This window comes from Melanotaenia boesemani, chromosome 10 (genome assembly GCF_017639745.1).
Source record: "Melanotaenia boesemani isolate fMelBoe1 chromosome 10, fMelBoe1.pri, whole genome shotgun sequence".
NCBI lineage: Eukaryota > Metazoa > Chordata > Actinopteri > Atheriniformes > Melanotaeniidae > Melanotaenia > Melanotaenia boesemani.
In genome coordinates this window covers 16,102,865-16,120,200 of record NC_055691.1, presented here as the reverse complement: position 1 = coordinate 16,120,200, position 17,336 = coordinate 16,102,865, and the positions used below count along the sequence as shown (strand labels likewise).

At 39.4% G+C, this 17,336-nt stretch overlaps 1 protein-coding gene across 5 annotated transcripts in view; it reads right to left on the bottom strand.

Moving 5' to 3' along the window:
* Positions 1-7,468: 7,468 nt before the first annotated feature.
* kif21a (kinesin family member 21A) overlaps positions 7,469-17,336 on the bottom strand; it is a 51,921-nt gene continuing 42,053 nt past the window's right edge. For 3 of the 5 annotated variants that reach the window (XM_041996230.1, XM_041996231.1, XM_041996232.1), the window contains 7 exons: positions 12,467-12,603; positions 11,832-12,006; positions 11,536-11,700; positions 10,808-10,925; positions 10,454-10,624; positions 9,756-9,955; positions 7,469-9,404 (listed from right to left, as the gene is read on the bottom strand). In XM_041996230.1, the coding sequence (XP_041852164.1) occupies positions 9,314-9,404; positions 9,756-9,955; positions 10,454-10,624; positions 10,808-10,925; positions 11,536-11,700; positions 11,832-12,006; positions 12,467-12,603 (1,057 nt within the window). In that variant the 3' untranslated portion in view covers positions 7,469-9,313. Of the gene's footprint in view, positions 9,405-9,755; positions 9,956-10,453; positions 10,625-10,807; positions 10,926-11,535; positions 11,701-11,831; positions 12,007-12,466; positions 12,604-14,116; positions 14,189-17,336 lie in introns of all 5 variants that reach the window. The other 2 variants (XM_041996233.1, XM_041996229.1) reach the window with 1 other exon arrangement.

The window sequence follows — 17,336 nt, the reverse complement described above, 5'->3', positions numbered from 1 at the left end:
TCAATCTCCCCTGCTCGTAATTTGCCGGAGTCTTGCTGTGAAAGACATATACAGTCTTTTGAAAATGTATTAGCCTCCTTAAACTTCCAGAACTTTAGTTTTAACTTAATCCAAGGTCTTAAACTTTACAAAAATGCCAACAAATACTTGGATGTTTATTATTAAAAAATGAAAGTTATAAGGACTGATTTAGGTACATGCCAGTTTGATAATACCATTTTTCTTCTGTAGCTGCTTGCACAAAAGAAGAGCATTCCTGGTATTGCTTTCAGAGTAAAAACAAACATTAGTGCTGATTATTAGTTTTACAAGCTATACAAGTTAATTAAAGTTTCTTATGAAAGCAACCGACTCAGTAAAATTCTCTGTTGTTAAAGTATTCAATATAAAAAGCCTCTTTCAAATTAAATTTTTGCTGAGGCAGGTCAGCATCGCTCTATGGGTTGATATCTACTCAGCAGCGAGCACCAGGACTGGAGAAAAATTGTGCTCATCTCTGCATCTTATGAAACAGCTGCTTTTGCTGTTTTTAAGCGAAGATAAACATATTTGCTTCACAGATAGAGACCTCCGACCAGTGAGCATATCAGATGTTTGTGGAAAAAGCTTGCTGGATAGTTTAACATGTGCGTGACTGTATAGCTGCTGAATGCATTGATAAGATAAGATAAGTGAATCTGTTTAAGTGATGCAAGACTGTATTTGGCATTTGTGGGGTTGTGAAGAGAATAATCTCATCTTGCCACACTAAGTATTCAGCACACCAGGTGGCCGGTGATTGGTGCTGCTGCCTGCTAGACAATCCTGCAGGTTTATGTCGGCAGACACTGTTGGTATCCTGAGATGTTCAATATGCAGCTGAAGAAATTTTCTGATATTATTGTTTCTACTAGATTGTCATGACACGTTTACTGTATGAAGTGAATTGGACTTTGTAGTTGTTGCAACATTCAAGACAAACAATCTATAAAATATGGTGTTTGTAGGGGCAGTGTTATCGCTAAATCACAGGAATGAGAACATGCTATGTTAAAATGTGTAACTTGTACATTCTAATACTCACTGAATACATTATCAGGTACATCTTGTTTGTACTGGGTTGGACCCCCTTTTGCCTTCAGAACTGCTTTAATTCTTGGTGTAGCGTGTTGCGGTAAGGTAAGGTAAATTAGCTCAGTTACGAAATACATCAAAAATTTTTGTCAGTTTTAAATTTGATTTACCTAATTTTAAGAACTGATTAATTTTTATTATTTCCTGACATGTAAAGCCTTAGAAACAATTAACAGTGTACTTTCTTTCTCATATGTCTCTAGCTGGTTGAACTGGAGCTACTCTAAACTATTCTACAGATAATTAGTCATTCAACAGTTTAGTCCACTGGTTTTTAATGTTGGTGTCATATAATTCAGTTTCAGCCTGTAACATTATAACTGAGCACAACTGAACTCCCTGATGACGGCATCCATCTTGCATCCTGTCTCTTCTCTAGGTTCTCTCCACACACTAAGAGTCAGTCTGATGTGGACTCTTGTCTTCTCTCTTGCTCTGTAACTTTCTTTTTTTCCCCCTTCTCTTCCTCCAATAATTTCCTCCTGGATTTTTTTTCTAAATCAGCCATTTAAAATGACCAATGTGTTGATATCCAGTTGCTGGCGCCAGGAAGTGAAAAAATTTAGAAAATGTGTGTGGTTTCTCAGGCTTAGGGTACAACAACGGCTCCAGGAATGTACAAAATAAATGTCACTGTGCCAACAAAACAAGTCAGAAACACAGAGTTTTAAGCTCTAAAAGTTATGTAGTGGTACTTTAATGCTTTTCACTTTTTTGAATTTTTCTGTATTTTTATGCTATAAGGTTAAATGTGTGTTTTTTATCCTGCAAAACATCGGCATAATTACTATTTAATATAAATATAAATGACTGACTTTCACCAGAAGGCATCATTGGAAAAATTAATCATAAAAGAGGAAAAATTAACTGTAGAGTATCTTGTACATATGGAGGATGAACATATCAATAGCACTAGAGTGCATTTTTAAAATAATACATTTAATGCACTGGACATTCTGCAGTTTGTGGCAACAGATGGTATAGTGATAGTATTCCAGCTGGAAGACCAGTGCTTGGATCCTCAGCACCCCAACATGTTGAAATGTCCTTGGGAAAGTCACTGGACTCCATGTTGCCCTTGATATGCTAATGGGTGTGTGGTTGTAGAGAAAATAAATGCAAGATATGAAGAATGCAAATGTGTAAAAAAAAAGTGCTTCATAAGTATGCATGAGGAACACAAAGTACTTTGTAGAATGTACACACAGTAAGTGGAACGTACTATACCATGCAAAAGCTTTGAGTCACACCAAACAGAAAAAATATGTAGCAATTTATTAAACATATGCAAACAAAAATGGAAATATATACAAGGCAAAATACTGAAAGTCACAATTTATATAACTACATCTGTTCTTCGGTGAAGCCTGCACCCCGTTAGAAGAGCTTTGTTATAGTTTTCCAAAACCCTAAAAGGTTGAGGAGGGGTCACCCCAGTACTGTAAAAATCTGTTTCACCAAGTCTTAAAATCTTTTATTCAGCCAAAAAGTCTTTTTAATCTTGTTTTGGGAATGAGATACTTGGCAAGAGCACAATGTGTAAGATTATTACATGTTTTGAGAATATACACTGCCCAAAAAATAAAGGAAACATATAATCATTACCATGTAACTCAGTCAGTCACACTTCTGGGATATCAATCTGTCCGGCTTACATTGATTGTAAACCAGTTTTAACTGCTGTTTTACAAATGGAACAGACTGATTTTTGGTCATGTTTGCAATTTTCCACTGCCCTCACCAATAGAGGTAACATGAGGCGGTGTCTGCAACCGACAGAAGTAGCTCAGGTAGTGCATCTCATCCAAGATAGCACGTCAACGTGCAAAAAAAAAAAAAGAATTTCACAGGGGTGATGGGGCCCTCAAAGACCATCAATCTTAACTGTTTCTGCCCTTTCATTCATGCAAACTGACTTATATTATTTAATAAGAAGTTTAAACTGAAACACACACACACACAAAAAAAAAAACCTTTTCATTCCGAGATCGTCAAGGGCCCCACCCTGCAGTGAACCTTGGGTAATCAATACCATTTCCCCCTCAGGCTGATGCCATTGTGTGTCTCCCAGCACAGTGTGGCAAAGCGGTTGAACAGCACAGCGGTCCTGCAACCCAGCAGCAGGACCGTTGTCTGCTCCTTTCGCAAGGAGGAACAAGAGCAGTACTGTTAAAGCCCTGCAAATTAACTTCCAGCTGGCCACTAATGTGCATATTTCTGCTCAAGCTGTCAGAAACATACTCCATGAGGGTGGTATGAGGGTCTGTTGTCCACAAGTGGGGCTTGTGCTTACAGCCCAACTCCATATAGCCTGATTGGCATTTGCCAAAGAACACCAGGAATGACATTTTTGCTATTGGCTCCCTGTTCTTTTCACGGATGACAACATGTTCACATTCAGCACGTGACAGATGTGAGAGAGTCTGGAAATGCCACGGAGAACATTCTCCTGCCTGTACCATCCTTCAGCATGGCCAGTTTGTTAGCCAGAGGTACCCTAATTGGCAATAGTTGCCGGGAGGAGATCCCCAATCTATTTTCAGACCATATGCTGCTGCAGAGAGACCTGGGTTTCTTCTGATTCATGACAATGCATGGCCTCACGGCTGGAATTTATCAGCAGACCCTGCATGTCGAAGGCACTGATGCTATGGACTGACCTGCCCGTTCACTGGACCTGAATCCAATCCAGCACTTCTGGAACATGTCTCGTTCCATGTACTGCCACTATGTACCTCCACAGACTGTCCAGGGGTTGACTGACCCCCTGATCCAGGTCTGGGAGATCCCTCAGAAACAAATCTGACATCTCATCTGGATGTCTATTCAGATGTTGTAGGAAGAGCATTCAGGGACATGGAGGCCACACACACTACTGAACCTCATTTTGAACTGTCTTGAGGAATTTCCACAGAAGCTAGGTCAGCCTGTGATCTGGTCTTTCTGCTTTTATTCTGAGTGGGAATTTGAATCCAGACCTCCACGGGTTCATGATATTGATTTTCATTGATCATTCTTATGTTGTTTTGTTTTCAATAGATTCCACTATGTAATGAATAAAGATTTTTAACTGGAATATCAAGTCGATCAACTTCAAATTCCGATGAAAACATGGCAGGGAAATTGAGAAGAATTATGGTTTCACCAACACATGGCTACAATAACATATTCCTGACTCCAGCGCCGCTCTAGTTGGCTTTCAGACAGAAATTTATTTGTTTTAACGCCTGTGGGTCACTTCAATCTCCTATCGTTTCAAGTCATTATTGGACTAAAATGTCCAATTCCAAAAACCACTATGAAAACATTACAAATTAATATTTATTCAATTATTTCCCTCAAGTCTTTAACTTCAGTCCGTATGAAAAATACCAAAATGCAATAATTCAAATTATTCTAACCCTTTTATTACCAATATGATCACACATCACTGTTTTTTATGAACAGATATACACATAAAATTAGTTATTTTTCATATAATACATACTTGGGAGATAAATCTTTAAATATACAAAAGAAATGTGTAAGAACATTTATTTTAATGCAAATTTAGTGTTTTTGCAGGGTCACAATTTATGGTTTTAAAATTCACTACCATTTAAGGTCCTTAGTGGACAAAAAAGGTCACCTTTCAAAAACAGCTGATTAGGACTGAAACTAAATGAAAAAGTTTGAGCAAAAAAAAGTGGGACAATATTGATCTGTAATGTTTTTATAGCAGTGTGACCTGAACGTGTAGTATATTGGTCACTGGTGTCTTATTGATCTTAAAATTGAAATTGAAATTCCAAAGTTCTTCAAGAAAAACATTTATTTACAAAAAAATCAACCAGAATGGTTACAAAAAATTGAGCAAAAATTAACCTGAAAGAACAAAAAAGATGCATTATGACCTACAAGGGTCTGTAACATAATGCTGAAAGTTAACTTAAGTTTAGTTGTTGCTGAGCTACAAACAGCATCAGAGTAATCTCTGAAAATTTTAACCATGCCTCTCTCTCACTTTGCACATTCAGTCTGTCAACTGCTTTTTATTGTCTAATCTTTTTTATGATTATATTATTCTACTATAATTGAAAATGCAATAATATAACTTAACTCAGTTCAGTTAAAAAGAAAAAAAAACAGAGAAGAAGAAAAAACTCCCACAATTCTTTATTTCACATTAAAACACCAAAAAGACAAGACCAGACTGTGTGCTACAACAGTGGTTACCAGCCCGGGGTCCCTGGTCCCCAAAGAGCACAGGAGGTCCCACAGGCTTTGACAGTTCAGAGTCAGTGTTATTTAGATTAAGGTCATGTTCACACAGAAATGGGTTGAGGTGTATTCGCTTCAGTTTTTTTTTTGTTTTTTTTAAATATTGGTATTTCATTCACATGGAACCACTGTTTTGGGAGCCTGAAAAAACTAACTTTGTACAATTTCATTAATTAGAAACGTCTGAGAAATGCCACAAGGCAGATGGCTTGTCTTTATTTAGAAAGAAAAGGGGAAAAAATAAGGCTAGATGTTGGTAGTTAGCTTAACTTTATCAAAGAAAAAGAGTCAGGCAAAAAGCATCATTTATGGTGAGAAGCAGCTAATGAAAGCATAAAACCAATTATGGTTTCACCACAGGGTGGGAGGGGGGAATCCACAGTTTTTTGGGAGTTGCATGAAGGGGGTCCTCATGAAAAATAGGTTGGGAACCACTGTGCTATAAAACAGTTGCAAGGTAGAAATTTAAATTAGCCTGCGGCAGCAAGGAGAACAAGGAGCTTACACACGACGTTGAAATATTATTCAATAATGCAGCGAGTGATAATAAAGTAATAACTGTTGGCCATGATAATTATTGTCATGAGTATATCATCACTGTGCTGCATGAAAACCTGGCTCAGTGAGTCACTTTTGTTCTTCACTTTTCTTTTCTGCTCACATAACTACATCTCCAGTCGTTTGAACTACTCACAGGAACTGAGATGAACCTTCTACTATTCCTTCCAAACAGAATGAGTTTTAGAAGATTTGAAAGCTTCCATGTCTCTCTTCACTGGCTTAAAACGTTCAAGAATCAAATTGCCTATATAATCAACCTTTTTCTTCATGTTTTAGGCCGAGCTTCTTTTTCTTTTCCTCTTGATTAATGTTGTAAGTATAGATTTAAGTATAAAACTTTTAAAAGAAGCCATGGTGTATTTTGTGCAGTAACTTAAGTTCTGTCCATTTTGTTGAATATAAACAGAAATCTAGTCATATGCTAATATTTCAGTGATCAAAAGGGGTCTATAGTTATTTGTTTTGCTTTGTGAAGAATTTGTGGACAGTGATGGCTCTGAGGACTTCTCACACTGTCCCTGGTTGGTGGTGCAGATGTTGCTGCTGTCATCTTCTGCTCAGTTTTTTCTCATGATATGGATTTGAAAACACCTTTGATGAAACCATCAGGTTTACAGAAAGCAGCTTCACATTCAGGAAAGCAGATCAGTAAAAGACCAGGGAGCAGAAAAAAAAAGAGGGTCTCCAGGAATACCAGTTCCTGAATACCAGCCAGGGAGAGTGTTTAGGTTGGTGATGTGTGTCAAAGTGACCCAAGATTTTTCAGCACATTGCCTAAAGCATAATTTTTAAAACTGGCTTGTTTTCTTCCTAATCTGCATCCTGGTAACAGGTTTTTTTCAGGTAAGCAGCTCACCTGGAGCAGGACATTCACATGATATGAGAGGAAACAAAACATGACTCATCAGACCAGGTTGCCCTTTGGTTGAGTTCTAATGCTTTCATGACTGTCACACATTTACACTTTTGGCTGTCATGGTTACACTGGGGCATCCTGACCAGTCTGCAGCCAAGCACGCTAAAGTAGCTTCTCGATTGGACTGGACAACAGGGCCCAGTCTTCGCTCTCTGTGTACATTGCTGGCTCATTAGTACTACTCCTTTTAGGCCAGTTTCAGTTTGTCCTGACCACTGCACATCAGAAACGTCCCTCAGGAGCTGCAGGTGTGGTGGTCCAACGAAGTACAGGATCTCATCAACTGTTGTGATTCCAATACAAGAATCGTATCATTTTCACCTGTCAGTTGTCACAATGTTATGGAAGATTGATATCAAATGGAATTAGAGTTTGTTATTGAATCTTTGTATGCTGCTTTTAACGATTTAATATTGGGCCTTAAAAGAAAAAAAAAGGAAAGTACAATTTAAAAACTGCACTTTGCAAACAAATTTGTAAATAAAAAATACCTTAATTTTATAAAATGATGCATTAAACTGTAGATATTTTTTTTAAAAAAGTAACCAAATCTGCAGATATGCCAACAGCATAAATAATAATTGAAATAAATAAACCACAAGAGCCACACTGAGTTGGTCATTTTTGACAGATGGCATTTATTCTTACCAGGCATCTGACATTAGAATCGCTACAGACTTCCATTGGGGAATGGCTACTAAAACTCCAAAGTAGGGAACGCCCAGAATATTTGGAACAAGGAGAGAATAATAAACAAAAAAATAAAAAACTAACCATAGGCCACTAAACATAACCAGCCATCTCAGTGGAGGAAAAGCTCAGTCCAAAGCCCGGCTAAATGCTGCTCGTCAGTCGTCCTGCCAACTCTGGTCCTCTTGGCTCTGCTGTGAGACTGCATTCAGATTGGTGGTCCCACAAAACTAGCAAACATTCAGTCAGATTTGCTTTTAAATACACACTTTACATATATTAGATATGTATTTGAATAAAGCCTAGAGATGCTTCACCAAACATTCAGAAGTGACAGGTCACAATCGCCACAGAAAGATCAATAACATCAGGGGAGACCACAAGTGTCTCACGGAAAGTCTCACAAGGATCAGATTTGATTATGCAGTTAGGCAAACTAACACCGAGCCTGATGGCCTCTCCTAACAAAAACAAAAGGATACTACGCCATATATACACACACACATACTGTGGCTACGGTACGAGGTGGACGTCACCTGGAGTCCGTGACAAGAAGCCCTCTTATAGGGTTAAAGGTGAGGAGACGCCTTAGCAGCAGGGACAGAAACTCAGCGGTGGAGGTTCAGCGAGTGTCAACTGCATATGTGAAGAGTGAACACAACCTGACACACGATGACACGTGAACAGTAAGTGAAGAACTTCAGTGCTGAACCTGCTAACATTTAAATGGATTGAGTGAATCTCAAAGACCATGTGTGTCTTTTACAAGTGCTCAAGGGTTAAAGGAATAGTTTGATGAGCTGGAAAACGTACATGAAGCTACAGCCAGCAGCTGCTTAGATATGCTGCGCATTAAATACAGAAAAGAGGGAAACAAACTTGCCTCAACTTGGCTGAAGGTGGCAAACTTGGCATGTTTAAATCTCAGGAGATGAAATACAGGAACTTCTGTTTAAGCGGTAGAAAAAACTGGAAATGGAGAAACATTTTTAAAAGAACACCTAATTTTCCCACTTTAGTTTCCTACAGATTACACAAATGAGATGTTTTCATTTGAGCGCTTTAGAAGTAGTTTTACTCATATTTCCTTTAATGACCTCATCTGATTTAAAGAAAGCAAATGAGTAAATTTTCCGTGCAGTGCAGCAACCGGGCAAAATGATGAGGTGCACAGATCTGCGCGCTGATCTGAAGCTGCAGAGTTTTAAGTAATACTTTAGGATTTGTCCTTTGAGAGGACACTGGTTCTGTTTTGACTTCAGACACAATCCAAACTGGAGATCTGGGTTGTGAGGACCAGCTACCAACCCTGCCACCTTTTTTCTCCTAAAAACTAAATTTCATGTCAGCTTTGTCCCTAATCTGACGAAACACAGTACAGCTCTTTATTTCCTGGTTGTATGTTGGTCTGTATTTGAACTCAGCACAGCCATGAGTATGCTGAGCTGCACGATTACTTTCTAAAGTGTTTATTTTAGTCTATAATATCTTAGGAGTACATGTTCATGATTAGTCTTTGACTGCACGCACAACGTGAAGGGTAATTATTAAGAAAGTGAACTAATTTTGATTAAACAACTACAGTTTTAGCTTCTGCTGAGACAAGATGACCGTGATTCTGTTGGCTTGGTGATAAAGGTCACATGGCGTGGAGGATCGTGGGTTTAAGAAGTCAGCGTTAAGGTGAGATGTTCGGGGTCAAAGTGCAGAACAGCGGCATGGAGGAATGCCGTTACGTCCTTCTGGAGTCAAAGCAATCAGGTGGCACTGTGTTCAGTTACTGGCCACCTCGTCTGCATTGTCAACCGCCTCTAAGGTGCTGTCTAGTCCACCGCGTGCACGCCAGATCTTCACAGTGCGATCACTGGAAAACAAGACAAAATTAAGAGTAAGTCTCCAAATGAGTGTTTTGTTTTCACCATTTTTACTAAAAAGTCATATTTCCTATTACATCCTGGTCTGTTTGCACTTCTTCATCTAAAGGAACAAAAAGCTAATCTGATGTGTGAAACCCTGAAGAAACCATCGAAAAAACTTTCTGCTTCTTTAACTGAGGAACTAAAAACTGAAAATGATTTTAATTTTATCATAAGGAAAAATAAATGGTGAAGTCTACCGACAGCTTGGTGAAGCAATCTTTAAAGTTGATCAATAAGGACTCTTAAAACTAACCAGAGCCAAAATATTTGCCTGTGTGTGTGTGTGCCAGACTTACTCAGAGGCGGTGAACAGGTGGCTGCTGTTGGCAGCGATGCTGTTGATGGGGCTCTCATGACCCTTGAGCTCCCCTAGAGCTCCCAGTGTGTCCGTGTGCCAAAGCTTAAGCACCCCACCTCTGCAGCCACTCAGCAGGGCCGGGGAGCCAGGGACGACGCCTAGCGCACACACCCAGTCACGGTGGGCGTTGGGGACTTGCTGATAAATGATAATAAAACCAGTAGAATCAGTATAACCTGATAATGATTATCCTAATTTGGAACATTTATTTAAAACAAAAGAACAACTTAGAAAAATATTAAAAAACTGCCTAATAACAAATGGCTAATCAGCCAATCACATGGCAGGAATTAATTTCATTTGGGCATCATGTAGACACTGCAGTGTCAAAACGACTCGTCTAAGTTCAAACAGCATCATAATGAGGAGGAAAGGGGATTTAAGTGACTTTGAATGTTGCTGGTGTCAGACGGGCTGGTCTGAGTATTTCAGAAACTGCTATCTACTGGGATTTTCATCTCTAGGATTTACAGAGAATGGTCTGAAAAAAAATATCTAGTGACTTGTCTGGATGAGGATGTCTTGGGCAGACTGGTTGAAAATGACAGAAAAACAATGGGAAGTCTAAGAGTGTTTAATAAATAAAAACATTTTGATACTTTCAGATTAAATTGGCCATTTTGGCTCATCCAGTACCTGAAGCAGGTCTTTGCGGTCCAGGTCCCACTTCTTGATTCCGTTATCTCGAGAGCCGCTGAAAAAAATGTCCCCCTGGACCACCAGTGATTCGATGCCATCGTAATGCGGCGGCTCAAAGTTGTGTGTAGGACTGACGCTCCCCAGAGAGCCTTCGGTCACATCAAACAGCTGCAACAGCAGAAACTCAGCAAATTAAAGGTGTGGTTTGTACCCTGAGAATCACTGGTGTGTATTAAATATCAGCGGTATTTAAGAAAGGAAAACAAAATCTTGCTTTAGGCAACTGAAAAACAGAAATGACGATATTGCATTTCTGAATATTTCATGCGCATTAAATGCTGTAAAACACACCTTGATGTAGTGGTCTTTGGACCCAGTGATCACCAGGTCTTGGTTGTTTCCAGACCGATCCACAGTCAGACACATAACTGGACCTAGGTGACCTGTGAGTTTGCCAGTAGATGCAAATCTGACAGAAAAAAATAAATAGAATAGAACTTTATTTATTTGTCATTGCAACAAGTGCAACAAAATTACAAAAACAAACATTCAGTGTCTAAATTTTAACTTTAAAAATCACCAAATTACATGACATTAAAATCCAGTTTCAGTCATGTGTGAGAAGTTTGTCTTGATTAAAGCCATCTTCCTCATTTAGAGTGACAGAAAGCAAATGGATTTATTTTCTCAGCTAATCAAAGAGGACATTCATCAATGCCAACACCAGCTGGCTGACAGTAACCGATGAAAGGACTTGGACTGGATACTTGTCACGTTTTTTTTTCCAGCAAAAATGTAATTACAGAGAGATCGCTGATATTTTGAGTTAATAAAAAAATATTTTTTAAAGAAATATGTATTTTTTTTATGTAAAGGTAGCAGCAATTGATTTGCAATGCTGCAAGGAAAAGATATGATACAGCAAAGGTGATGATAAAAGTACATCCTCTCCTATCAGCTAAATAAACAGGATAATCAAGATAAAATCAGGGAAAATATTTTACTATAGAGCAACACAAGTCCAGACTGACTGCTGTGTAAAACCTGGCTCTTTAACAGACAGCATCCTCTCTGCTCACCTTCTCAGATCCCACACTCTGACCGAGTTCCCAGCAGCAGCATACAGAACCGTCCCGTTGGGGTTGAGAGCGATCTGGTTGATCTGGTTCTCTCCTGCCGGGATGGTGACCGTCCGGCTGGTGTTGGACGCACAGATGTCCCCAACATTAACCTGACCAGAGGACCTGAAGACATGTAGATGAGATATCTATAAATCTTTGTCAAACCTCCTACACTTCTTTCTGTAAATGTGACTGTAAATAAATAAAATCTAAGCTAAACATCTTGAAAACAAGACCGTTTAAGTCCTGCTCACGTGAGAGTCCTGATGCACTTGGCAGAGTCCCTGATGTCCCAGACTTTGATGTAGGAAGTGGAGACGGTGAAGACCAAACTGGAGCTGTAGCGGACAGACACCACGTTGTTGGGGTGGCTCGCCAGGGACATTATCTCCTGACCAGTCACCAGATTCCACACCTTACAGGTCCGGTCTGCAAGAGGACACACTGGCTGTCAACATGTCCCCAGCAGCAGAAGCTGAAGAAGAAGCCTGGCAGACCCGGACGAGGCCACAAAAAACTAACGAGGCATTTTTCTTATGGAGAACTAAGTCTGTTAAATATGAGCCATGTCGGGAATAAATGAGCCCTTCAGTCTAGTTAATAACCCACACATTTACCTTCATCTATTACATTAAAATATCCTTCACCATATAAATTTCCTTGTATGCATAATGTCATTTTATTTCATTACTTAATTTATCCACACGCTGTGCATATGACAATCTTAATTAATCCCTGTCAGGTTTTATTTGCTGTTATATCACAGCATGTCAAGCAGTAATAAATTGCCAATGCTCTAACAGGGAGACATACAAGGACTGCTGATGAGTGGTGGAGGAGTTGGTGTTAGGCAGGATGAAGGGAGGGAAGGATGGTTCTGAGCTTTAACCTTTGGATCCAGTGAACAGAAGGTCATCGGTGCAGTCGACACACAAAACGGCTTTGCTGTGTCCCTCGGCGACATGAACGCACTGCAGTGTTGAGGACCTGCTACTCTTAGTGGGTGGGACCGGGTTGATGACGCCCCTACAAAACACACGTATAAATATATATAAAACACAGGTATACTGTGGGGTAATAATCGGACTGGAGCACAGATGCAAGTCACACCCACACAAACATGCAAAGTGTTCAGCTCTTGTCAAAAAAAAAAAGCTGCATATCAAAAGTAGAGAGAGAGAAAAGTCAGAAGACAAATGATGCACCCAGATATATGAGATGGTTTGGTTCTTTACAGATCAAGAACACCCGAGAAGCTGAAGATAAGGTGATTTCTGGAAAGCAGTGGTGTCACCTCAGAGATGTTAGCATCACAGGAGCCCTGATGGATTAATAATTAGCTGATGACAAGTGATGAATTGGCATCTGTTAGAGAAGATTGTTCAATTATGCTAACAGTAGCAGCAAGATGAGCTGGTAGTTTTTCCACAGATGCAGATGTTGATAATCTGAGGTTTAAAAGAAAAAAGCTCCTATTACCAACAACAACAGCTTTACTAAAATGGGAAGAGCTAATTAACAGAAGATTAGAGAGGATTCAGGCTCAGCTGTACCAAGCTCAGCACAGCAGCTCTAATTGGATTACAATGCACTGATCCAAGAAAGGATATATACACTCATTGGTCACTTTATTAGTACAATTCACTTAGTTGCTAACAGTTCAGCTGCAACACTCAGATGGTGGGGTCACAATTTGGTGGAAACAACATGAAAGCACGGATGCATCCTGTCTTGTATCAAGGTTTAGGCTGCTGGAGTCCATCACTTTATGACCACAGTGTAGCATCTTCTGATGGCTACTTCTAGCAGGATAATGCATGTCACAAATCTCAAACCTCCAACTGCTTTCTTGAACATGAAAATGAGTTCACTAGACTCCAATGGCCTCCACACTCACCAAAACTCAATCCTATAGAGCAGGGATCTCCAACTCCGGTCCTCGAGAGCTACTGTCCTGTAGGTTTTGGATTCTACCCTGATGCAACACACCTCACTCAAATCACTGGGTCATTAACGGGCTTGTGCAGAGGTGTGTTGTAGTAGGAGTAGCTCACGAGGACCGTAGTTGGAGACCTCTGCTATAGAGTATCTATGGGATGTGGTGGAACTGGAGCTTCTCATCATGGATGTGCAGCCGACAAATCTGCAGCAACTGTGTGATGCTGTCATGTCAATATGGAGCAAATCTCTAAAGAATGTTTCCATCACCTTGTTGAATCTATGCCACCAATAATTAAAGCAGTTCTAAGGGCAAAAGAAGTAGAACTAATAATGTGGCTGATGAGTGCATAGGTTTACAGATGTTAACTACATCAAATGATTATGTCTGGATAGCTGTTACAGTAAATCAAAAACCCAGAGAGGTACCGGTTCCAAGGAACATTACACGGAGAACTGAGCAGCACAGACAGTTAAGTGAAAGTAGGAATCCACACCATGAGATCAAGGCTGTTTTCAAGCCTCAGCTTTTCCCTGCACACTAAAGGTGAACCTTCAAACTGGATTGCAAATCAAGAAAAAGCACAAAACGAAACTGTACTTTGGTTGACAGGAGAGAGATGGGGAAACAGGACGGGTTTTGCTGGAAGAGAGGTGGAGGCATCCATCCATCCTAGAGGAGAAAGAGAGTAGCCGATATTCCTGACAGCTGAAAAAACATTTTCAACTTAATTTCTTTATTACAGTCAAATGAGTAGTGACAAACTAACTTTGAGATGGACTAATGAGGAACGATGACTCCACATTATGCTGTTCCTACAAATCACAGTAATGCCTCTACAGACCACAGCAATGGGTGTATATTTCCTACTTTCATGAAGTCATGGCTTCCAGGTCATGCAAGTAAAGTTTAGCAAACAATGGTGTTTTGCCACTTGAATCTATTCGGATGCAATGTGGAAATTTAAAGCCACACGTTCAGAAACAAAGCGTGGACTTTCCAGTAAATTAAGAGACCATCAGCTAACATTTGCACATATAAACTTTTTGCACACAGTTCTCTGCTGCAGTCAGCTCTGCTGCACCATAACATTATTAATACAATATATAACATACAAATGTCATTTTCCTTTAGGTATGAAAAAGTACTCAGTTCAGTTTTAAATATATAATTTTGCAAGGGGAAAAACAGCCTTTATCAGATTTAGTTTTCAGGATTGTGCCAGTACTGTGAGTGTTCTGGTTAGTGGTCCATGGCTGTTTATTTTGACTATTTTATCCAACTGAGCTGAAATGACCAGCATACAGTGGCTACACAGAAAATAAACACTCAGCCTGGCACGCTTAGCAAACATATCAGTAGATAAACCTGATGATTTACTGACCCAACACCCCCAAACACTGACATGGCTTTAAAAGGCTTTACAGCATGTGTTGGGTTCGCTTTGTGAACAGAAAAGACTAAAAAAAAAACATGACAACACTATACTCCAATATCTAAATGTTTAGTGCTCCTACAAATCCACATTTACTGTGTTCTTGCACTCAGAGAAAAACATCTGAAGTAATTTGGGACGAGAGCTGCCAACCAGCCTATAACAAACTGACAGATTTTACAGAGAAACGATCCTCCCTGCTCCTCATTAATATCCATTTCCAACTTTAATCCGAGTCTCTGGTATGGTAACGTCAATTTTACTTATCTGCAGTTCAGACGCCCTGTCATGCAGCTAAACACTGAGTTGTGGTTACTGGGACTTGTGTGGTAGGGCTGAGATGAAGTGGTGGGCTGCTCTTCAGGTTCCCGATGACTGGGCTGTGAAAGAAGGCAGGAGTGCTGCCAATTAAGCGGCGGCATAATTAAAGTGAGCGCTGAGCTGTTTACACTCTGTCACGAGTGTGGGAGGACTGCATGAGGACAGAAGGGAGATGCATATGCCACATTTATGTCACATGGGAGCGAGCATCAGGACGGCTTTGCAACGTCAAGGACTTTTTCACAACAGCTAAGTTTTTTTTTATTAAAATGCCACACGACAGTGAGATCTGCTGTTAGCGCAAAGCATGAAGCTTTTTCTAATTAATTTTATAACCCTGAATCACGAATGAAAAGGCTGGACAATGACTATTTAATGTATAATTTCTGCTTCTGATAAAAATACCTTCAATCTTACAAAAGCCAAAGCTTGCATTGAGCTGCAACGCTCACTGCACACCAAAAAAAAAAAAAAAAAAAAAAGTAAACAAATGATAATAAATGAGGAGACTTGCCATAACAAATGTCAGAGTTAGCCTGAGGCTGGTGGCAGAGTAAATGCCATGTTGTAGCCTGGAGGGTTTATTCTGTGTGCGGTCCTGGTAGTGTAGTGGTCAAAACACAAACAATTTAATTGTGGAAATTAAATTCTATTCAAGTGAAGGAACCTTATTTAGCATTTATTTCTTGTTTTATGCACTTAATCAAAATCTGAAACCCAACAATTTGATAAATGATAAAGGAACCGATAACACTGATCCCAATTGAAAATATCGATAATACAGCGATTTTCTAACAACCAAAATCCTTATTTTCATTTGATGATGACAATGTTGACATCCACAGATAACTTAAGGCAGACAGCAATATCTTGGTTTTTATAACAAAGGCCTAGAATATGTGGTTTGAGACTCTAAACAGGAGTAAAGTTTACACTATATTCTCCCTTTAATGTCCCAAAATAGACATGTTAAATATATTGATATTTTCTGCTTAAAGAATAGATGGTTTTCCATTTAAATATCTAAGGAACAAAATTAAATTCAGATACTTTTGTTGTGTTTGTGTCTTGATATGAGTAGAGGTGACTACCTTAAGTCATGACTGACTTTTTCCACTGACTGAGAAAACAGTTACTGTAGTAACAGAATTGTACATTGTACAGAAAAATACATGAATGACCAGAGTGTCTGAAACCAAGCCCTGAATCCGCCTTTCTCCACAGTACTAATCAGAACCACCGTTGCATGTATAAACTGTGGTGGCTATTTCGATCCCCTGCTTTCTTTTGTTGTTGTTGGCAGTACCTCTAGCAAATATGCCTCAAAGTGACATGTGACTTGATATCCTCCATCTTTTTCAGCTTAACCAGAGAATTTAGGAGATTTTAGTTTAATTCATTCTTTTTACTCCAAATTACATTTGCAGCTAAGGTGGTGCAGCAAATTGCTCCTGCTGCAGCCTCTGGTGACAACTTTAGCTCAACATCAGTTGCAGTAGTTTACATCCGAACCAAAATCAAAGTATCTCTAGGCAACAACTTTAACGTCACTACAGCTTCACTTGCTGAACTTCCTCCTTCTATTTTCACTGCTCAACACCCCTAACACAGCTGCTCTGCTGCATGCATGTCTAATGGTGCAGCAGTGAAAAAAGCACCCACCTCAAACAGTTTCCTGCTGTGCTTTGTTCTGAAAGTTACTTAGCCAACTTAAACCAGTGTTTAAATTGTGTTGTGGTGGCAGTATTTTGTGATAATGACATCGAATTGTTATTGACTGGATTGATACAAAATTGTGAAGCGATCAAACTTGTGATTTATTCCACTTCTTCCAAAATAAGGAAATGAAAAATTCTCACTCCAGGTTGTGGTTTCATCCTGTGATTCATCCATATGACATAAATGTAGGAATATCCAGCTCTAGTACATACACATGCACTCATAACTGTGTGTGTTCATCTGCAGTAAATATTGTCACTAGCTTGCAAACAATTAATATGCAAAAAAGCAGGTGAACTTGTGCAGGTCTTCCTTGTCGAATGCTTAAACACAGCAGCAGGATGA